The sequence below is a fragment of the Cyprinus carpio genome, chromosome A6 (assembly GCF_018340385.1).
Source record: "Cyprinus carpio isolate SPL01 chromosome A6, ASM1834038v1, whole genome shotgun sequence".
Classification (NCBI taxonomy): Eukaryota; Metazoa; Chordata; class Actinopteri; order Cypriniformes; family Cyprinidae; genus Cyprinus; species Cyprinus carpio.
In genome coordinates this window covers 22,110,368-22,134,737 of record NC_056577.1, presented here as the reverse complement: position 1 = coordinate 22,134,737, position 24,370 = coordinate 22,110,368, and the positions used below count along the sequence as shown (strand labels likewise).

The window sequence follows — 24,370 nt, the reverse complement described above, 5'->3', positions numbered from 1 at the left end:
CTCAGTTATACTCGCACGCGGCTCCACGAGCGCATCTGGCAATATGGACGAGGCTAAACGCATGCGCGCAACCTGTCAATTTGCGCCTGGCTCTGCGTTTAAAACAATTGTAAATTCACTCTAACTGCTTTGCTAATTTCACTTGGATGAAATGAAACATTCAGCACATTTTCCAGTTGTTCTTGAAATCCCAAATACTTAAAAATGAATAAATCAGCCTATGTAACCTATGTAATAGGCACTGAACCCCCAGTTGCTCCCCGGGCGCTGGATGTATAGCTGCCCACTGCTCAGGGTGTGTGTTCATGGTGTGTTCACTTCTCACTGCTGTGTGTGTGCACTTGGATGGGTTGAATGCAGAGCACCAATTCCGAGTATGGATTACCATACTTGGCAAATGTCACGACTTTCACTTCACTTTTCACTTCACTTCACTTCACTTTAATAGGCCTGCTTTAATAACTGACTAAAGTAATACAGTTCTTTATTTACACAAAATAAACTAATCTTTCCTGTGAAATTAAGTAAATTATATAATTAAGTAAATTGTATAATTGTAGGAATAGGGGGGGGGGGGTCGAAATAATTTGACAATGGATTAAAAAATAAATCTGTAAAGTAAACATACTTATACTTTAGATGACTAAGTATTTTTCACCAATAAATAATTTAAGAAAAATAAATTAAAAAGGAAGTAAACACTGTAACCAACAGGGCACTCAGTGTTCATTGGGAATCATATTTTTCAAATAAAGCAAGTGTATCACTCATTTTACATACAGCACACAGAGAAAATTACATGAATATGACAGTGGGCAAATGCATAAAGCGCAGCATAATTTGAATTCATGAGTTTAAAGCATTCTATTCACACGAACCGACCGTCACACAGAGAACACACAATCATGCTGGATAAAAATAAACACTTCACAAGATCTCACAGCTGGATTTGAATAAGTTTGCAAGGTTTGTTAAATTAAATGTTCATTAGTCATTCAAAGATTTGTTTAAATTATATAAATGTGTATTTGCTTGAATGTGAGCACTCTGTGCACAGGCGCTGCCGTTCTCAGCGCCGTCAAAATAAAAGTCTTACCTCGAACACATCGGCCAAGCAGAAAAAACGTATCGGCCTTGTCGATATATTGGTTCACCACAAATTAAGAGGCACAACAAAAATATTAAGAGGCACAACTGTTCACATCGTGACATTGATAATAATAAGGGATCATTCTTGAACATCAAATTAGCATATTAGGATGATTTCTGATGGATCATGTGACACTGAAGACTGGAATAATGGCTACTGAAAATTTAGCTTTGACCTGATTTTAAAATATATTGAAATAAAAAAACAACTATACTAAACTGTAATGTTACATAACAATATTATGGTTTTACTGCATTTTTGATCAAATAAATGCAGCAATGGTGAGCTTGAGACATCTTTCAAAAACATTAAAAAATCTTAGTGACCCCTAACTTTTGAACAGTAGTATATTTACAGTATATCAGTGTTCCCACAAACATTGAAAAACTTGTAAATATATTATTTAAATTGTTTTTTGTTTTTTTGTTTTTTCAGGACTAAAAGTCATATAAAAATTTTCTGGTTTTGCTCTAAAATGTTTTGTTAGATATCGAGATCTAATAAAAATTGGTCACAAGCTGTTGTGATGTCCAATTTGTAAGTGATTTATTTTCAGTTCAGTCAGTTCTTTTCGGTAATTTGATTTACAAACCTGTCTGAATAATCCCTTAGTGAATAATGTTGAAAAAGTAATAACAAGCGTCTGGAAAGGTGTGTCTGTATCTGCAATTGTGTAACTTTTAAGTACATGTTTTCATATCAACAAACTATTTCATTTTGTGAAGTCAGAGTTTCACTTTCATCAACCGTTACTCACATTTACATCAGGTCAATACAGTGAGTTCTTTCAGTGGAAAATTTCTTAATTTGTGCATTTGAACAATTTAATAAAAGAATATGTTCATAAATCAGACTACTGTTGGTGCTGTGATTATATTGCATAACTCAAATCAAATAATATACGAATCCTAGCCTATCCCATTTTTTTTTTTTTTTTTTTTTTTTTTTTTTTTTTTTGGTTCATTGATGGTTCAGTACAGGAGTCACTGCCATATTTTGCATTTTGAATGATATAGATTGTTTTCTCTTGCCTTGTAAAACATTCAGGTTTTGCTCTGAAAGCATTCTGAAAGCATGGTTAGTTTTCTCATCGGGTTGTTTAAACTTTGCTGTGACCTTGTTCAGCTCAGAGAGGAATTCAAGATAAGCTCAATGCTCCTCATTGTATGAATTTGAGTGTGTAGATCTCAACTTCATTCTGTTTTCAACACCGGTGTAAAGTTTTGCCATGCCCTTAATGCGCATCTTGAGTTCTTTCTTCAGTATTTAGTACACAAGATCATTTTCAAGTAAATGTTGCAGAATTAAACAGTAGTCACATTTCATCATTTCATTTTTGTATGGTATGAAACTGAAAAGGATGGTTGGATCACAAAAGTTGTTATAGGCAGGTTTTAGGTTCTGATGCCGGTACCATTAAAATCTTTAAATATCTATTAAAAAATAGTGGTAAGGAAAAATGCACAATACTCAACTACTCAATGCTCATTACTGTTTATTACTTAATGTCAACTTAATTCAAAGGTTGGCAATGTCAAAATTCAACATATATATTACAGTACACAAATTTTCCGGTTCCGATTCAATTTAAATGAACAATTATTATTATTATTACATATATAAATATATATATATATATATATATATATATATATATATATATATATATATATATAATATATATATATATATATATATATATATATATATATATATATATGTATGTTTTTTTACTATTTTACCTTCATTTAATGTAGTGTTGCCGGAAGGTAGTAAGTAATGTTGAGTAATGCTAGTCCATCAATCACATGTGCTTCAAAGTTGATGTTTTTTACACTCTCAATAACATTTTGCTTTTCAAGCAGAAATAAGCTGGTTGGCTAAATAGTCCCTTGAGGGCTAAGACACTTGTTCATTTCCCTAAATTAATGAAATATACACTGTTATACTTATACCATGTATACACACACACTCCATAAAGCCCCCAATTTACAAATAATAATGCAGTCAGGAGATGGTGTGATGCAATGAGTGGTTTCCACATTTTTAAACATTTAAAATGCACGAAAATAAATATTTTCTATCACTTTGTTTATCACTCTTGAAATGATCTGCACACTAAATAATCTAACCCTCATACTTGCATAATTATTTAGTGGTCCAAGTTGAAGTCAGTATATTAATGACAATACGGGACAAATATAATGTAATTTAGTGGCGGCAGGTGCTGCAGGTACATGTACAGTCAGACAAAAAGTACAATCACACAAAACGTCATGCACAGTTATCAAAGGCGCGAGTGCGCGTACAGTCGTGGGAAACGTGTTCGGCAGTTAAAGACACGATGTGGCGTGCGCATCTGTGGAGTGTGAGTTATTAGAAACAATGTGCTCAGTAATTAAAGAGGCAGGGCGGCGTTTCTGTTATTTGGTTTGTGACATTCTTCATGGGAAACGCCGAATCATCAGAACACTGGCGCAAAGCTGCTCCCAGCGCTTGGTCACGTATCGCACCAGAACTGTTTTCATAACCGAAACTTAGAAATTGCTCACGCTTCCGTTTCTTTTAAAAAAAACAGAACCGATACTGAATAATAGCCAGTTCTCGGTTCCCAACCCTAGTCAATACTAGATGAAATTTCACTCAGCACCTGCTGAGAGACAAGAAATGGGCTCCAGGTGGCTAAAAGAAACTCAATTAAAATGAGACAAACAGGACGGCGTTACTGCAGTGAGGGGGAGAAAATGGAAAAGAGTGCTAAGCCTGCCATCACCTTGTTAGTATTAACACCTAGGTGCATGAGGCAGCCTTGACAGCTTTTTTATTAATGATTGTTTTTAGTTTTGTGGGAAATATATTGCTGTGCTGAGCATCCAATTATACTGAATGATGATTGGCCATTCATTGTATAATAAAGATCATTAAAGGCACAATATATAAGGTTTCGCCGCTAGCGGGTGCTTATTCAAAAAAACAGAAAAAAAAAACTGATATAAAGCCGATATAATTTTTTTTAATTATTATTAACAGGGCACTAAGTATTCTGAGAAGTTTGTGTTTGGGAATCATATTTTTCAAATAAAGCCAGGGTAACACTCATTTTACATACAGCACACAGTGAAAAGACATGAATATGACAGTGGGCAAATGCATAAAGCATTTTTTGAATAATAAAAAAAATTGAAATCATAATTTGAAATCACGAGTTTAAAGTTTAAAGCATTCAATTCACACAGACCGACCGTCACACAGAGAACACACAATCATGCTGGATAAAAATGCACACTTCACAAGATCTCACAGCTGGATTCAACTAAGTTTGCAAGGTTTGTTAAATTAAATGTTCATTAGTCATTCAAAGATTTGTTTAAATTATATAAATGCGTATTTGCTTTATAATACAATCGTTATAATACTTTCTGTATACTTTAATTCCTTTGTTTAACCATTCTATCGGATTATTAGACAGACTTCTATCCGTATTAGACAGAACTGTTAACAACGACAGTTAACAAGAGGGAGAATGCGAACACCGGGTGCTCAGGGGCTGCCGCTCTCAGTGCAGTCAAAATAAAAGTCCCGCCTTGAGCACATCGCCCAAGCAGAAAAACGTATTGGCCGATATTTGAAAATTCAAACTCTATTTGCATTCTCAAAAAAATGGACATCATGGAGTATTTTACTTTGTGTAAGTGCATGTTTAGTGACTTTTCTTTTTATTATTAAATTTTTAAATTTATGATTTATTCAAAATGTCTTGATGTTTACATGTATTTGATTTATGTTAGATCTACTATATTTATACTAAATTTTGCAACTTGGTTTAAACATTTTGTCTAATAGTTTAAACAACCCAAAATGGGTCATGAAATCCCCTTTTTTGTTATAAGCAGGAAGACACATAAGAAGCAAACTTTCTCTTCAGCATCTTCTCCTCATTATTTAACATTAGCTAGTGAACAATCAAGATGCAGAGCAGCTAGAAGGTCTATTCAGCCATCTTTTCTTGACGGTGTAAAAATTTCAGCATGTTTTAAAGAATGTTTGTATATGTATTAATGAAACTATAGATTAAGCTTTTCCCCAATGGCCTTAACCAACTTAGTCTACTTTTTAACGATATTGTGTGTGTCCATATGAATTTGTATACATGAGTAGGAATGAAAAATGAGGACATGCTGCTTTTCATGCTGTCCCTGTGGAGACTCTTGTTTACTTGTGTAAGAGTGTTTGCTCACAGTCGTTTGTACTGACACCCACGTCTATACATCTTTAAGCAGGCTAATGCCTCTCTGAATAGTGGAAAAGTGCAGCATACATCATAAAGTTAACTCAGAGCTGAGAAGCTATAGAGAAACCCATTTACTAGAGAACTCGATTCTTTCCAGATGCACTTCGAAGGCTTTGCTGTACCCTTTCTGATTTCCACACTGTTGATAACAAGCACTTGGCTCATTTAAAAGTTCCAGTCTTGCATTTAATTTGTCGAAATGTTAATGGCATTTGAGCTCGTTCTCTGCAAGGGCATATACGCCAATAAAAAAGGGTGAGGTTATTGATGTTTGCAGAGGATGGACCGCATGATATCTATTTAAATGGGGTCTTGGATTGAATTTAATTAATAGAAATATCCTTGGGTGTCCTCTGGAAGAGTGAAAATGAATTGCTCTGTATTGATATTTCTTCCCATAATGATCTTTATCTTTCCTCTCCTCTTTACAGTATGAATTTAAAGTGAAGAATATCAAAAAGAAGAAAGTCAACATCATTGTGTCCGTGGATGGGGTCAGAGTAGCACTGCGGAAAAAGAAAAAGGTAAACTTCTGTTGTATGTTTGTTAGTTATAATGTGTTCAATTTGTTTGTTTAAAGGTGAGACCATATTCAATCATTTATTCATTCATTTTGATTTATTTATTAATTTATTCATTCATTCATTTTTGATATACTGATTCAGTTATATTCATTCATTCAGTCATTATTTATTAGTTCATTTTTTAATGCACAAAGGATGATGCACATTAAGTGCACTAGGAACTCATATCAATATTTTATTGTGTTTGAGACCATAGAGAACCTTTTTTATGAACAAAAATACTGTGCTATAAATTGTGTTATTGGGCTGTATTAGGGATAGATTCATTGTAAGTGTTAACTTCCAATATAAACATGTTACATAACACAGGATGATGGTAGCAATCTAGTGTAAGCTTCAAGTAGTCTGAGGGTTTGATCCTGAAGGTTTTTTTTTTTTTTTAGTTCAGATGAGAATAACACCCATCACTGCCCTGCTCTACTGTGTTCACCCTTTGGCAAGACACTTTGCCTTAAGGTGGTTTCCTGGATGATTTTGTCCTTTAGCAAGATGCTTAGCTCAAAGTTAATGGGTACAGTCAGTCCCTGCAATTTCTGCATCTTAATTCGCCTTGTGCTGTTCCTTTAAACATAAATTATTGATTTACACAGGTGCTTTATCACTTGGTTTAATTTGGAGCTGGAACTTAAATGAGAAAATTCATAGAGCAAGCTTCTGCCTCCGGTATATTATCATATATTAAAGCCTAGATTGTGGTGTACTGAAATGATCACTTTTGTTTCCTGCAGAAAAAAGAATGGACCTGGGATGAAAGCAAGATGATGTTGATGCAAGACCCAATATACAGGTGCGCTGCTTCATAAAATGTCTCTTTTATTTTAACCGCATTCAGCACTTGAGCAATGTAGCTGTCAGTCCTGAAAGTAAGTGAGTAATGAGTCAGCTCTCAATGGGACGCTTTCAGTGGGAAAGGAGAATAAAATGATTGTCAGGTTTGCCCCTAAACTGTGTACCTAAATATATCACCTTCACACTCACAGTGGAAATGTTCACACAGTCAGTGTTTAAGATTGCCAGCCGTTTTAGTAGCAGGTGTGAGTCTCAGATTGTCTGTACAACAGCCTGTTATGATAAAATTATGTCTGAATGTATGGGTTACTATAGTCAGTCTCCTTTTCTAACTTGAATGTTATGACCTTAATAATAGAAGTGATGGACATGGTTCTTTTAACGTTGGTGTTTTTGATTTACATAAATATTCATGTCAGACGCAGATGTTGCACCACATCCTAGTTTTTTCTCCTGCACTTTACACCATAATCGCACAGTATCAAGTTTTGAAAATTTAAATATGTTCATCTATAATTCCTTATATATTTTAAAATGTCTATGTCTATGAAATATCTGTTGGTTAAATAAAGATCCCAACTTCATTTTCTTGTTTAGCACCCCATACTTTGCTACTGTTTCAAGTTATAAATATTTAAGCATGGCCATGCATAAATTTGTATTAATTTGTAAAATAAAGATCTCAACTTGTCATCAAAAGGGGTTTTCTCCAGCTTCCATCTTGTTTTTACTATTTTGCTTGAATTCTCTCCTCTGCCCAAGCAACATTTTGCTTTACAGCCACAAAACACCCCTATGTTCTTTTATTTCATAACCTTTGAGAGTTGAAGGATAGGTCACCCAGAAGTAAAAAAAAATTATTATCATTTACTCACCCTCATGGCATTCCGATAATCTTCTAATAATAAAAGAAGTCAAACAGACACCCAAATGAAACACATAGTCAGATCGACATACAGTATCTGACTTAGAATTGTAAAAATGCTTCAGTTACTGACCAGAACAATTTAATTGCACTCCATTTCATTTATGTAATTAGACAATGGGAGACTCAGTTAACACTGGGATTAGCTTTTAATTATGCAAATTAGGACATCCAGTGTTTTGCAAAAGTGGATGTATATTGCACATTCTACTCATTTGTATAGCAGTGTATTGTAGGCAGCCTCATAATAATGTATTCTGGAGTCTCTCAAGGAGAATATAAGTGAATTTTCCAGAGCAGATCAGTGTGCATGCTGTTTGCCGACTGTGTCTGTCAAAGCCCGGATAATGAGATGTTGTGGTTAGAGTTCAAATCTTTGGATTACATTTACATTTATGCATTTAGCAGATGCTTTTATCCAATGCGACTTACAGTGAATTCAGACTATACATTTGTTTTTTGTTTTTATCAGTGTGTGTGTTCCCTGGGAATTGAACCCATGACCTTTAGCGCTGCTAACGTAATGCTCTACCACTGAGCCACAGGAAAATGGATTAGACAAAAGAAAATGTTGGTCTGAACTCTTGTGGTGTCTGTCATGCAGCTGGGACAGCAGACAAGGTCATTGCTACCTTACAGCCATTTCACACACAGCCACTGACTGTGTTCCTGTAAGCCTAGCTGTAGAGGATGCAGGACCCAATTTACCAGTCGCTGACAGACATAATGAAAAATGAGAGGACTACCGCACTATGTCATGAGTATTAATCTTCGCTTGCACTTACGCCCTGATACTAAGCGCTGGGCTGATTCAAAGCTGGCGGGGAACAACTGCATTGTCACAAAACTACTAATAATGCTATCCACAGGACCATCTTCTGAGACTTGAAGTGAAAAGCTGACAAGGAGCATGTTATAAAGCTCTAAACGGTATCAGACATGACTGGTTCACAACCTGATGGCTGAGATACAATCTTTTTCTTGTATCCACAATACTGCAGCTGCCTGGAATATGAGTATTTTATCTAGGATTCGGTTGATCCCTGTAATTCAAGGGCATTCAGTGAAATGTGGTCAAGTTGGTGTGTCTGTAAAAGAGAAATAGAAGTACAGAGTATAGAGAAGATGATTTATACTTGTTCTTTTGAGAGTCTGTTCTTGGGTTGCGAGCAATTTGAGACATTATTTTATACATGAAGTTAAATAGAGAGAGAGAGAGAGAGAAATTTAAGCCCTTTATTTCCATTTGAAATTTTTCAATAAATTTAATAAATGCAATAAATACCTTTAAATAAATTCAATAATAAATACAGATTTTTTTAGGTTAATATTACTATTTTAAATACTTTGAGTTTATATATAATAAGTGTGTATATTTGTTATATCTATATGATTGTGGTCTGTAAGATTTGAAATTGTGGAAATTCTAGGAAAAACAGTGCAAGTACTATTAATTCAGTATGTCCCACAAAATGCAAATTCTGTTATTGCAGTATGTTACTTTTTTGTTTTTATTATTTGTTTTTATTCAAAGCGAATTTAATATGCTCATTTATTCCATGGGAATCAAACCCATGACTTTAGTGTTGTTGGCACCAGTCGCTACCTTTTTAGCTACAAGAACACCTATTCAGTATGCTGGTTTTGTATCAGACTTGTCGCAGTATACATCATTCAGTATACAACGATTTGCAGCAGTCTTAAGTGTATGTATTTCCTAACTCTTAAAACGTTTCCAGTGATTGCAATGCAACGTCCCTGTAACATCAGTTTCAAAATCATACTTTTGCTGTTCATATAGTTTGGTGATCAAACCTAGCTGTAAGTACACTTTAGTACTGAAGTCTGCTTACTAAGCAGATGTTAAAAATCAGTCTTAAATATTAAGGCATGCAGTAATTTTGTTCATCAACACTTCATCTTTCCTGGATCTCAATTTTGGGATTGTTCCAAAGCAGTAGCCAACATCTACATCAGCACTGTTGCAAAAGCCCTAGAATGCATCATCTCCCAGGCAACAAGTGAGAACAGCATCCCCATTAGAATATGAAAAGCTTTCTCCACCGTCCTTGCTCAAGGGTATTTGTTTGAGCACGTGTGCATCTGTTTGTGTGTTGAGGACACACAAACCATTAGTGATGTTTTATGAATCCACTCCCATTAGTGCCAGAGTATCCACACAAGCAGACGGTAATACATGACTCCATGATTAAAACTAACTCGATCATGATGGATACCTCACATACTGGCATCTTCATGTTTATGCAAGGTTTCCAGAATTGGCAGGCATGCATTAATCCCAAATGCTTCTCTCTCTTACTGCAGATTGTGTGTAGTCTCTCTTATTGTGTAGAAATATGGTTTTAGAAGATGTTTGGCAAGATAGATGTGATCATTCATCCAGATCCTCTCATTCCCTTCGTCAGTATCATCGGTGAAATACTTCGCATAGTCCCTGCAAGAGGCAGAATATATAACAGTATGTACTAGGCGAAAACCACAATCTCAAGATAACAAATAATGAGTGGATGGTTTTTGTACTTACAGGCTCTGATCAGTGTGTTTTTGAGTCTACCACCTTGAAATGTTCACCTAACTCATATAGTTTGTGTGTGTGTGTGTGTGTGTGTGTGTGTGTGTGTGGCTGACTGCCGGTTTAAAGAATAGAGCAGCATAAGAATCAGGCCACCCGTCTTAATTATAAATAAGAATCTGGCTAATCAGAACAACACAGAGACTACATTCACTGTTTGTACAGCAAACACTGAAGGCTGCATGAACAGCTTACTGCACAGTGGCAGGTTTTAATATTTCCTGCAGTGTTGAAGAGCTTACCTTAGTGAGGCATAACGTGGATTTTATGTGATGTCAAGGTTTTAGTCCAGTATGCATTCCTTGGGAGTTTTTGTCTTCAGGTGGAAATTCTATAACTTGCTCTGTACAATTTAACCTATATAATTAAGGTCTCAATGCACAGCAAACAAAACCACTGTTTGATTTTAAACTGCCTGTCTAGTTGAAATCTGGGATTTATATTTGGATGAAAAGCTCTTTTAATATAAAAACAATGTCACTACCATTCAAAAGTTTATAGTTGGTAAGATTTTTATTTTATTTTTTGTAATGTTTTTGAAGAAGTGCCTTATGCTCACCAAGGCAACATTTATTTGATTAAAAATACAGTAAAACAGTAATATTGTGTAATAATGTTTTAATTTAAAATAACTGTTAAACTATCAAAATGAAAACTATTGACTATTAAAATAATTGTTTTCTATTTTAATATATTTTAAAACCGTATTTATTCCTATGATGACATAGCTAAGTGTCACGCGATCCTTCAGAAATTATTTTAATATGCTGATTTGGAAACATTTATTTTTATTATATAATGCCGAAAACAGCTGTGCTGCTTAATAAAAATCAATAAACAATAATTAAATCAAATAAAACAAAAAATACTTAAAAATCAATTTTTAATAGTCAAAACATGAGTTTAAAAAGAAAAAAATATTATTTATTTTTTTTATTTTTTTACACAATAACACAACACAGTGGTACTGGTATCTCATAACAGCACATAGAGACATATAAGCTATATCATCTATATCAAAAACAAAATAATAATAATTATAATAAAAATAAAAATACAACATGGCATATCAACGTAAATAAGTAACAGGGACATTTTATATACCAGTAATTAAAAGGATATATCAGTCACTAAGCATCTTCCAGAAAGTTCCACAGAGAAGACCAAGTGCACCAGAAAACATCAGATCTTTGATGCAGATTGTAAGTTAGTTTTTCCAAAGGTAAAAGAGTAGCGACCTGACTCATCCACATATTAACTGAGGGTTGACCATAGTAGTAATACACATTTTTTTTTGCTAAATATATACAAAAGTTCAGCACACTTTCTTTGTCACAGTCAAGGTACAGACAAGCTTTACAGTTCAGAAGGTAAACATTTGGAGACAATGCAAAAGTCTTGCAATACTCTTTTGAATAATCATGTGGATCTCTTTACAGTAACCTTTGATTTTATCACAATCCCAAAACACATTCATCACTGTGCCAATGTCCGACCTACATTTGAAACATAATTGAGAAGAATTGGGGAATATTTTATGAAGGCAAACTGGAGTTAGATAAGTCCTGTGAATGAATTTATAATTTTGTTTGTGGGCTGAAATTGAGACACCTTTGGGGAAAACAGATAACCCAAAGGCTGGTGGGCCCCAAAAACCAAATAAATTTTTAAAAATGGTTTAAATTTTTCGGGCCCGGCGGTTTTAAAGTCCCCGGGGGGGCTAAAATCCGTTTTAAAACAAAATTGTTTTGGTTTTTTTTTCCCCTTTCCCAAAAAATTGTAATTCAAAAAAGGGTTAAATAAAAAGGCAAAAAAACCGGGGGGAAATCAACCCCCCTTTTTTTAAAATTCCGCCCCAAAAAAAGAAAACGGGTTTTAAAGCCAATGAATTTTCCCCGCCCTTACAGTTTCGGGTTTAAACCCAAATTTTGGGTAATGGTAAATTTGAACAGGGGCCCCCCCAAACCAGGTAACCCCAACCACCCCTTTTTTAAATCCCAGTTTCCCATGGAGGTCCCCTGTTTTTCCCCCGGGGGTTTGGGGCCTCAAAAAACCCTATTTTTTAACGGTCTCCCAAAAAACTTTAAACCCGGGTCAGTTAGGGGTCTTGAGTTTAAAAAATTGGAAAAAGTCAGGGGGGAACGGTTTGTTTGGAAATTCCCCTTTGGAAAAAAACAACCCAAAGTTGTTAAAGGAAAAACAAAAAAACCCCCCAAAGAAATCCCCTTTTCGCCCGGGTTTTCCCCTTTTTGGAAAATTTTCCCAGGAAGGTTTTCCGGAAACAAACCTCCCAATTTTTTTGGGGCATAAGGAAAAAGGGGCCCCCTTCAAGGAAATAAAATCCCCACCTCCCCCCTTTTCTCCCCCGGGGCTTCAGGGGAACTGTTGGTTGTTGGGGGCCCCCCAAACTTTTTTAAAGGGATAGGGCCCGCCCTTTCCATTTTTGGGTGCCAAAAGGCAAAAAACAGGGCAAAAAGGGTTTTCCGGATGAACTTTCCCCCCTTAAAAAAGCAACCTTTGGGGGGAAAACCCCCTTCCCGTTTTTTTTTTCCCCTGGGAGGTTTTGGGTTTGAGCTCTTTTGTTTTCTCCTTTTTTTTCTTTTGAGTGGAAACAACCGTAAAATTTTCAACAGGCCAGGGGGAAAAATTTTTTCCCCCCAGCCCATTTTGAAAACTTGAATTTTTGGGCCCAAAATGGGAGTTCGAAGGCCCCCTTCCTTTGGGCCCCCTTGAACCCCGGAAAATTGGGGGGCAAAACAAATTTTTCCCGGAAAGGAGAACCCCCAAAGTTTTTTGTTAAACCCCTAAAAGGTTTGCTTTCCCCCTTTTTTGATTTCCCTTGGGTTTTTCTTTACCGTAAAAAGGGGGCCGTTCGGGGAAACCGGGTTAAATTTTTGGGGCCCCTTTCCAACTTTTGCCCAATTACCTAAATTCCTGCCCAGAGGACCAAAGGGGTGCCCTTGTTTATGCCCCCTTTTTGGGGTAAAAAAGGCCCCGGGAATTTGAGGTCCCACCGGTGCCTCGGAATCCTTTAACTGATGGGTTCTTTTTCCCGAAAGTTCGTTTGCGGGGGGACCCATTGGGGTGGTCCCCAAATTTGCGCCCACTTTGTTGGGCGGGGAAAAAAGGGTAGTAAGGGTTGCAGTTTTCCTGCGGGTTTTTTGGTGTCATTTAAGAGTTTGACACTTTCACACCCTCCTTGACATGATTTTTGACATACCGCCCACATGCCAGACCAGTAGGCAAACGTCCTTGTATCCCTTTTATACGTCATTGAAATTGCCAGATGATGCCACTCATGGGATTAGAACTGGTAGTATTGGAGAATTTTAAGGTACAAGGCTGCGGGTAATGACCAACCCGTAAAGGTAATGGAAGTCGACCATCGGCCAGATGAGTGTGTGATACAATTTGTCTTCCAATACTGCATATTGTTCCTTCACATTGAGTTCGTCCTTTGCTAACGCATGAAATATTTTCCTAAGTTCAGGATCCTGATGTTGTTCTTCCCAGATACTTTCAGGGGTGATTGGAAACTCTGCCTCCTCTTCTGATTGGTGTACAACACCGCATTCCCGGTAGGTAGTACCTTCGTGAAAGAGCATCCGGTGCTACATTCAACTTCCCTTTTCCTATACTCCATCACAAAGTCAAATCTTTGTAGTCCCGTAGAGCCCACCGGATGAGTCGACTGGTTGTTTTTTTGTGGAACTCATCACCCATTGCAATGCAGAATGGTCAGTGATTACTGTGAACAGTCGAGGTTCCAAGTAATGCTGCCATTTTTCCAGAGCCCACACCACAGCAAGACATTCCTTTTCGGTGGTAGAATAGTTTTTCCCTCAGCTTTTATTTAGAGTCCTACTGGCATAGGCGATCACTTCCCTCACCTCCTTGTTCTTTCCCCGCTGAGTTAAATACAGCGCCCAAGCCGATGTCGCTTGCGTCAGTGTACACTGTAAAGGGTAGTTGGAGATCAGGGTGTCCAAGGATAGGTGGTGATGTAAGGCAGGATTTTAAATACTCAAAAGCTTGTTGGCATTGTGACGTCCACTGAAAGGAGTGTCCTTTCTTTTTTAGTGTGTTGAGAGGCTCAGCGATCCTGGAGAAGTCTGGCACAAATCGATGGTACCACCCAGCCAATCCTAGGAAACGCTGGACTTCTTTAAGGTTGCGTGGAACAGGATACGTGCGGATTGCTTCCACCTTACTGGGATCAGCGGGTAATTCCCTTTCCGTTCACTACATGACCAAGGAAGTTGATCTCCTGTCGACCAAAACTTGCATTTTTTTAGGTTTAATGTCAACCCAGCTGTTTGCAACCGTTGAAGGATGCTCTCAATGTCAAGGACATGCTGGGTCATAGATGGTGAGTAAACAATGATATCGTCAATATAGACAAAACATCTTTTTCCAAGCAATTCTCTCAGGACTATCTCCATCAGCCTTTGAAAGGTTGCTGGGGCATTCTTCAGACCAAAAGGCATGACATTGAAATGGTACAACCCCCCTGCGGGTGATGAAGGCGGTCTTTGACTTGCTCTCAGGATCCAGGGGTACCTGCCAATACCCACAGTTAAGGTCTAAAGTTGAAAAAATGGCTGCACCAGAAAGCGACTCTAGGATCTCTGTGATGTTAGGAATTGGATACGCATCACTCTCGGTGAGAGCATTGACCTTTCTATAGTCAACACAGAACCTGAGACTTCCATCTTTCTTGGGGACTAAAACAACTGGTGATGCCCATGCTGAATAAGAGGGTTCTATGATGCCAGCTTTTAGCATTTCTTCAATCTGGTCCTTCACTATGGCTTGCTTTGCAGGTGGGAGCCGATAGGGCCGTTGTTTACTGGGTACGGGATGACGAGTGTACAGACAGTGCTGAAGAACCGTCGTACGTCCGGGTCGACGAGTACACACCGTCTGATAGGACTCCAAGAGGTGGTGTAGCTGAACTTCTTCATTGTGGGGTAAATTTGCTTCTTTTACAGCATTGTCAATTAATACTTGATCCTCTGTAGCGGTAGGGTCTGCATCTCGAGATGCCCGTAGAGGTTGTGGAGGAGGAACAGAACTTAGTATCGAAAGATTTTGTTGGGAACTCCTAGATTTCTTTGGTTTTCGTTGGCATGGATCTCTACTGGCAGGTATACTTGCTTGTCCCAGTTGGAAGTAGTATTCCTCCTCAGGAGCACATTTGAAGGAGTATTTCCTGTCTGCCACATTAAGTTGGAGGCCGCTCAGGAAAATGAAATCTAATCCCAACACTGCTACATAAGTCAGGGATGTGGAGGTAAGGACTACAGCCTGCATAGAAATATTTGCATTATGCAGGGTAATCTGCACATTTATCCACCCAAGGGGAACTTCAGCCTCGCCGTTTGCTAGGTATAGAGGCCCTAAGGTCCATGGATGGAGACTATCTTGGGATGTAAGAGCCTTCCATAACCTCTCATGTATAAGAGTATAGCTAGCTCCAGTGTCCACAATAGCTTTACCCTTCCAGGTGCCAATTGTGATAGGGACTACTAGCTGTTGGGGTACTGTGAATTGTTTGTTGTCACTAACCTGGTTCGTTCTCAGACTGGAGTTGATAGGTGATGCCGTCGTGGCTGAGACAGTGCTGTGGGAGGGTAACCCTCCCTGTTTTGGATTTTGGGGAGGTCGTTTGTGGTGAGATGGTTGAGGTTGATGGGATGGCTTTGAAAGAGATGAAAAATAAGGACAGTTCCCTGGGGAATGGTGTCCTTTACACCGCCAGCACTGAACTTGGGACTTGTCCATAGAGCGATTAACAGGAGGTCGGGGCACTATAGACTGCTGTTTAGGGTATGAGCCTCCATCATACCGGAGTTGCTGCTCATAGTCCTTTTCTAATTGATGACCTAGCTTCACCAAGTCTTCCACTGTAGACACACGACTGCGAAGTTGACTGGCAAGATGAGGTTTAATATTTTTTAAAATCATTTTTACAATTTCACATTCTGTTAATGTGCTCTTCCACCTCTTGCACAATGCTCTGTAGGAAAAAGCAAAATCTCTAATAGGTTCTCGTTCTCCTTGAGTCCTAGTCCTGACTCGCTCAGCCAACTCGTCCTCATAGTCCTCTGAGAGAAACGCAGAGAGGAAAGCTGCTTCGAATTCTGTCCAGGAGAAAGTGGAAGAGCGAGCAACCTCCCACCAGTCACGTGCAGTTCCATGTAAGACTGTGCGAAAAGTAGCCAGAAGATCCACATCTGATAAGGGGTGTAATGCCAAAAAATCCTGACATCGAGTTAAATAACTTAAAGGGTCTGGGTCATCAGATGGCCTTCCAAATGTGGGGAATGTTAGTCGAAGATGGTCACTTTTTGCTGCCGTAGCAGTGGAAGATGTGGTAGCGTGTACTTCTGGGCTAGGGGGTTCGGAAAAGGAAACGGGTGTCGATATGGATACCTCTTTTGGCTGATCAATCTTCTCTTTTCTTTCAATTTCAAAATGTTTTGTCAAGTCTGATTGGAATTTTTGAAAGTTAGTGCTAAGCTCATCCATTTGCTTTTTACACTGATGAAGCTCTCTGCTGAGTTCATCTTGACTAGTCTGCAGGTTCCTGTGCATGTCTTTAAGATCCTTTTGAATTTCTACCTGAAGCTGTTCCACCAAGAAACGTACCTCAGATACAAGGGCAGTCTTCACATTTGTCAGTTCATCTGCGATCATACATTTGGTAGCTTTGGTCCATTGATCCATCCCGCTCTCTACATGTTGTTTATTATCAGAGATGCACTTGAGTAATTTCTGCTGATTGTCCTCCATCTTAACTACCATATTGGAAATGTGTGTTGCATATTGAGAAGACTTGTCCTTTACCTCCCTGGTAAGTTGAATTATTGCACTCTCCTGTTTCTGGCTAGACTCTTTTAAGGAGTCCAAATCTCCTTTAACTTGTTGGGTAAGTTGTTGAATGCCTCTGCCCGGTGTGGGAAGTTCACACGGCAAATCCTGCAAATCCTGCTGTCCCACAGAAGATGGAGGAGAAGATTCAGGTGATGAGCAAAGCTGCATATGGTCTGCACTGGGAGGATCCCTGGGGAGGGTTTGTAATGGAGTGCTAACCGTCAAGGGCAAAGTGGCAAACCGCACACTGGTTCCCAGGGGACCAGATTGAGGCATAATGGGGGTGTAAGGAAAGGGGGTAATGGGGACTGATGATGTCCACATGGGAGTGTCCACTTCGGGGACTTCAATATCCACACAAGTGGATGGAGATGGAGAGGGTGTGGAAGTCATTTTTATGTAAGTATGAACTATGTGTACAATACAAGTCAGTAATGAGTCTGTCAGTTTTAAAAGGAAAGTAAACCGGGACAAAATAATAAACTACCAAGTTCAATAGGGGCAAAATAATAAACAACAGGGTTAGCATTTAGCAGTTTCTTCAGAAGTTACACACTTTTCCAATTTGCTCACACAATTGTTTCAACCCAAAAAGAAAACAAAAACATTTAAATAATTTCACTTGCTAGAACAAGGATAACTCCTCACAAATGAGTTCAAATTATAATTTCAACAGGGTTTTGTTTCATATCAATCCACCCACACACACACCCAAATCACAATGAGCATATTTCCCCCGTTTAACCCATGAAATCAGAGAACAAAATCCCCACCAACATGGGCAGTCTTTCATTTCACATACAACCTCAATCTCAAATATACATAATACAGTTTAAATATTAAGAAGGATTTATGACCTATAACCATATACACATATAATTACAACACAGTAACGGTGGTGGGCCCCAGAAACCAATTTGCACTGTAACGGTGGTGGGCCCCAGAAACCAATTTGCAGTCAAGATTTCAATCAATAGTTTAATTCAACTTCTTTCGGGCGCCAGACAGGTCTAAGCCTGCCAAAAAAAAAAACCAGGATAGCTTGAAATAACCACCTGTTACATTCAATAAACTCAAATCATTCACAGTCTTTTGTCTCTTTTTTTCCTTCCAATCAAAACTTGTAATTAACAACAATAGATTTACTCAAAACACTGCCAAAGAAAGTCTAGTTTGATCAACACCAAACAATAAAAATAAAAAATACAGCCACAAAACAAAAAAGAAAACAAAGATTTATAGACAATAGAATACTTCCAGACTCCACTTATTTTCTCTTTGTTCTGAGTATCTATTTTTAACCCATAAGATATGTCAGATGTGTCACAGTTCGTTGTAACAGGGCTTTCAGCAGTATATTCACATGTCCCTTTTTAATCCCAGTTTGCTCATGTAGGTAACACCCAATGAATAATAGTTCGTAGGAGTAAGAGGTACAAACAAATCAACAAAACCGTATATATCAATCAGGCTCGATCAACGAGGAAAACTAAATAAATTGAAACCATCGGTGGTGCATTTGCATAGCACGTGCGTGTGTATGTGCGTGTGGGACTGAGTGCGCGTGTGGGACTGATTGTTTGTGTGAGAGAATGGCTTTGCGTCACTGACCCAAGTGTAGCATCTCACAAGGATTATGAAGAGTGTCTAGAGACCGCCGGGGACTCAACGATGATCCTTTTTACGTCCGGCTTTCCTATTTGAATTACTGAATAAAGCTCATACGTGAAGGTACTTCCCGCCCGTTCACGAACTTCAGGGTAACCAGCATGTCTGGAAGCGTCAGGTCGACAGGAACACGAGCCGCCCTCCACACGGTAACTCCAACTCAGCTTCTCTCCCACAACTCTCACGAGAACTGTTCACTGGTGACGTCCCCTCTCTCCCGGTGTGTGAGCCTCACCCCTATATTTACTTCTCCCATTAATTGATATGCACGCCTCCCGTTACGTCATTGAGTTGTGAAATCAAAGTGAAAGTAAACACGTGGCATACAGAGTTTTCCGTTCTGCCACACCACGTAGTAGAGAAATTAATCATTCAAGATGCTGCTTTATGCTGCTTGTTGAACCATAACTGTTCTAATCAACTACAATCATGACAAAGTGTGCAATTTTATATGCTTGAGCTCATTTTGTGCAATCATAAGAATTAGAAAGTTGACCCAACATGTATTTGCAAGAATTTGGTCACATTTTACGTAGAGATACTGTAATAGCAATTTTATACCTTTACATATTAACCAGAGAAAGCCCTGGGGAAATGAATCTGTTTGTATGTCATGTAATTCAGGCTTGTAATTCAAGTCACAGTACAAAGTGAGTTCGGTCAGCGTGTGGCTGAAGGACACCCAGCTTGTTGTTGTGAAAATGAAAATGCTGTTGCTTTTCATTTCTGTAGATCTGCAGAAAATGCAAATATTGTATGGTAATCAGAGCGGCAGCCAATAAGCTACAGGAGAAAGTGCTTAAAGTGTTTGTTCTTTGCAAAACCTTTTAGCAGCGCAGTTGTTCCTTATGTAGACGCTGCTGATGGTAACAGAATGAATGTGCGGTTTATAATCCTGTTTGGCTGTGTGTCCTCAGCGAATGGAGAATCGCATGAAAGCCTAAACAAAACACATTAATCATCTTCACCAAAATTTGCTGCTTGAACTTGACAACATGCCCATGCAATCCCCAGACTCACTGGATGAGGCAGCTGACATGTCAGGACAATAATTATTTTTATCTGGCAGACCTGAAACCAGTAAACGATTGGGGTCTGTTGGCCCTCTTTAATGGAGGCATTTTGTTTTAAAACATTTCGAGTTGGTTGAGTACAATGAATGAAAAAAACAGTCACATCCTAAATCATTTCAATGAAGATAACACTTGAGTTTGACTCCAATTTGTGCCTAGTTAAGTGATTTCAATGATTTTTGCTTTCCAACAGCCTGCTAAACCAGGAGCAGCAACCCCAGGAGGCATTTGACAGCTTCTGTGAGTGTGTTTGATTGAAAGCTGAAGAGACTGAATCATGTGTGTATGGGGGCTCTCTTAGGATGATGGGATTGGGGCTCTGAAGCTCTGAAGGTGTGAGATTGCCTGTTGTTGCCCCCTTCTGAAGAGCAACGGTGACATTTGTGCTTCTTTATTGTCGCCCAGAGCATAAACTTGGCACCAGGAGCAGGGAGAACTGGCCTGCTGTTATTAACAGAGGTATAATAAGAGGCATCAATAATTCAGATCCCTCATTTGTATTAAAGTGCAGAGGAAATCATGGCTCCTCTATACAGTCCTCATGACTGCACTTGCCTGTGTAGAAACATATTGAAAAATTCATCAGAGGGGCAGGGGAGTTTGGAAGTGATGTAGGTATGTAGGCAGATTTGTTACTTTAATAAATGCCGAATGGAATAACATTTTGAAGAATTGGTCCGTTTTTTTGTTTTATGCCTTTAATTTACATTTATTGTACAAAACTTATAATGTTAGGGTGTTGTCATGCCATTTTGTGGGTAGCTGCAATTGCGTTAATAATTGCTGAGGCGTTTCTGTGATTCCTAAGGTGTTTTGGGTGGTTACTAGGGTGTTTCTAGATCTGTGGGGGCAGTATTGGAATAATGGATAGAGTCGGTTTTGTAACCCAAAGGTCGTGGGTTCAAGTCTCGGTACCGGCAGGGATTGTAGGTGAGGGGAGTGAAAGACCAGCGCTCTCTCCCACCTTCAATACCACGACTGAAGTGAGACCCCCAACTGCTCCACGGGCACCGCAGCAAAAATGCTCTTAGGTTCTACTTAGGTTGACTGTTATGAGTAATAATAATAATAATAATAATAGTGATACCTGAAAAAATACAAATGTGCAATGTCCTGCTTCTGCATATGACATTGAAAAACACATTTTTAGACAATCCAGGCATCCCTAAAAGTCATCACTACTGTTTTTTTGGATGAATTCTTTGAGATCTTAATGCTAATTTATCATCACTTTAGCCTATTCTGCCCGTGTTAAATGGGCGCTTGTCTAGAATATAGAAATAAATGAGCATAGCAGCACTTTGCCTTATGGTAGATATGAAATGCTCATTATATTCTTAATCAGACATTTCTCAAGCAGAGCAACCAGTTAAATAAGGCTACATAATGGTTGTGGAGTAAAATCACTCTTTCTATTATGATGGGTGATGTGGTATGCATTACATATACTCAGCAGATATTTCAGCTCTTCATTCTGCTTTCAGACTTGATGAATTAAAGTGGCGGGGGAAAAAGCTCTTAAAAAAGCATGTGTCATCTGTGCAAATCGCTGATGCGGCATGTCTCCCTGAAATATCAACAGCAACGAGGAGAATTCACTTATTGATTGGGGTTTCTCTTAACCCATCTGTACAGCACCCCTGAGCAGACTAGTGGATTAATATAGTTGAGATGATTGTTCTTTAGGTACATCTTCCTTACAGGGTTTATTCGATCCCTTTAGCATCTCTGCAATCTTGTATCAGCAAGCTCTGACATTTAACATGCTGACATTCTCAGTAGTGTGAATATTGGATCCATATCAATTCTGCACTGGTCCAAATAAAGACTGTAGTGAATCGTAAATATCGTAAATAAATATTTCCCAAGCTAATACAACAATAGCTTTTAGAAACAGATTTCCTCACTGTCAAGCTTTTATCACAAAGGGTCACCCTGCTCTTGCTTTCCAGTGGTGAGATCAATATGGTATTTAATTTCTAATGTCTCAAACAATTAGAGGTGTGTGATGTATATCATGACTGCATTATTCAAAGATAATTGGGAAATGCATACTGATAACAGTGACTGGTGAAATTACTTTCAATAATTGATTATACATTTGCCTTACCATTTTTTTCCTCTCTGAGACCCTGCAGTATAGTTTTTGTTTGTTTGTTTGTTTAAGGGCAAGTTAACATGCAATTAATACTCTGTATTTTGTTTGGGGTCATTTTAATCAGGATCATCTACTTACAAATATGTCATTTTCCATTTATTTTTCATTAAGTAAACAAGCAAAATGCAACAACAACAACAAAAAAAACCTAGCTCTTTATATTGAGGACCATTTTTACACATTCCGATGATCTGACTGCAGAACTATGTACCCGTGCATCTGGTGAATGTTTTTGGACACTGTCACACATCTGTGATTTTTCTCATCTCAGTGAGAATTTTGTTTTGATGCGGTGTCAAATTTTTGAAACATGTCTTTTCTATTCAGTTGAGTTGTTTGAAATGTGATGGTTGTGTACATTTCAGCCTGATGAGCAGTTTTTGTTTGATTTTTGTTGTTCCATTTATTGATTTGTTGATTAAAGGTACTATGCTAATTAAAGTAAAATTCATAATCTGTTTCAGATGTTTCAAATTACCACACAGGACAAGGTATTTATAAAATGGTGTCTGTTAGGAACTGCAGTGTATATACAGAAGGATGCACACTGTTTCCATATGCAGCATTTGTCTAGCTGCTTTACAGATATTGTATGACATACACCACATGACCTTCCAATCTGTGTGATGATTTTGCAGCTTCATATAAGTCACATTCCCAGCTCTAATTGTTATGACAGCATACAGTATTCTTTGTAATTAGAGAGAATGAAGAGTCTCTGGGGGACTGTTATGTTTTTTGTTTTGTTTTTTCATATCCATAATGTCATGATTTCAATGTCGATTTAGGCATTTCTGCTTCCTGCTGCCAGTTATTCTCTCTCTGACAAACCCACTGAAATAATCTAAGATTTTTTTTTTCTTTGTCTGTCAAGGTTTAGTGAATGACAAAATACATAGTATTCCCACCAAGCCGGCACTCACCAAACCAGCTTGCTTTTTCTTGGTGAATGTGTCATGTTGTCTTGCAATCTAGCTATTTGTCTATCTTTTCTTTGGCAATTTTACATTTGAGGTTCTCTGTGGATGTGCGTGAAAGAAGTTGCATTTGACATTGATGCATTTTATTCATCTGCGATGAGACTTTCAGATTTTTCCGCTCAGGATTTTCCTTAGTGCTTTCTGACAGCTGCATTGTCATTTTATCAAGCTCTGAAGAAAGTGCTCTACTCTCGTGGAGGAAATTGATCTGGATTTGCATGGTGTCAATTATTTATCTTTTGGTTTATGTAGTGTTTTATTCTCTGGTCTGCATTGCTACATGTCCTGTTTGCTTTGGTGTAAATGCACTCACACAGTGTCACAATAGAACTGAATTTGACTTGTGTTGTTGCTTTTTTTTTGCTACAATTCAAGCACCATTATTTGTTTTGATGCCCAACAAAAACACACAGGCAGAGGTCATTTCTAAATGTCCTTTCCACACAATATTAATGGATTCCATATTAAAGGGTACACAGTGGTGGTTTGGACCAAAATATTGCAAGAAAAATTAAGCTAATGCAGGAACAAAGGTGTTTCCAATGGAATCTACTGTCCTTAACAGTACTGCACACGTTAGATTATAAATCTTTTTTTTTTTTTTTTTTTTTTTTTTTTCAGGATATTCTACGTATCACACGACTCTCAAGATCTGAAGATCTTCAGTTATATAGCGAGAGATGGACAGAGCAATGTGTTTCGATGTAACGTCTTCAAATCAAAGAAAAAGGTAGGCATTTCTTGAGCGTGTCTTCTAGTCAGGACATTGAGTACTGATGGTTTTCCTTGGACAGTACAATCCTGTCATTAAAGCTGAATGAAGACTACTGACAGTTCCTTCCCTCTTCAGCACTCTTCTTTTATTTAACTTCAGGGCATATAGTTGAAAAAACCCATCAGAAAAAAAGAAAAAAAAAAAAGGGAACAGCATCCCTTGGCCATGAAACTGAAGTGCATTTTTAAGAATGGCTATGTTTTTTCTTCTCAGTCGATCTAGCATGCAGAGCAGTACAATGATTCAGCAGTGGCTCATGTAGATGATATACTGACAGGGCATGCTTTTAGTTCTTAAAGCTGTCGAATTCTGATCTCTTTCAAGCTTCTGCACTGGATTTGAATAAGGCAAATTTGAAAGCTAAATAACTGTTTAAAGACGCCCACCACCTCTGAGAAAGATTTGACATCTGAATCTGTTTTTTCTCTGCTTGACTGGTTTAAATATTTATTTTTAATATTGGCAATTAATCTACAATGTCACGAGAATCAAAAAAAAAAATTTCATA

At 38.0% G+C, this 24,370-nt stretch overlaps 1 protein-coding gene across 3 annotated transcripts in view; it reads left to right on the top strand.

The window, feature by feature from the left end:
• The window catches only part of nos1apa (nitric oxide synthase 1 (neuronal) adaptor protein a), an 84,554-nt gene that overhangs the window by 24,104 nt on the left and 36,080 nt on the right, over positions 1–24,370 (top strand). For 2 of the 3 annotated variants that reach the window (XM_042758459.1, XM_042758461.1), the window contains exons 3-5: positions 5,873–5,965; positions 6,754–6,812; positions 23,709–23,817. In XM_042758459.1, the coding sequence (XP_042614393.1) occupies positions 5,873–5,965; positions 6,754–6,812; positions 23,709–23,817 (261 nt within the window). Of the gene's footprint in view, positions 1–5,872; positions 5,966–6,753; positions 6,813–23,708; positions 23,818–24,370 lie in introns of those variants that run through there. The other variant, XM_042758460.1, reaches the window with a different exon arrangement.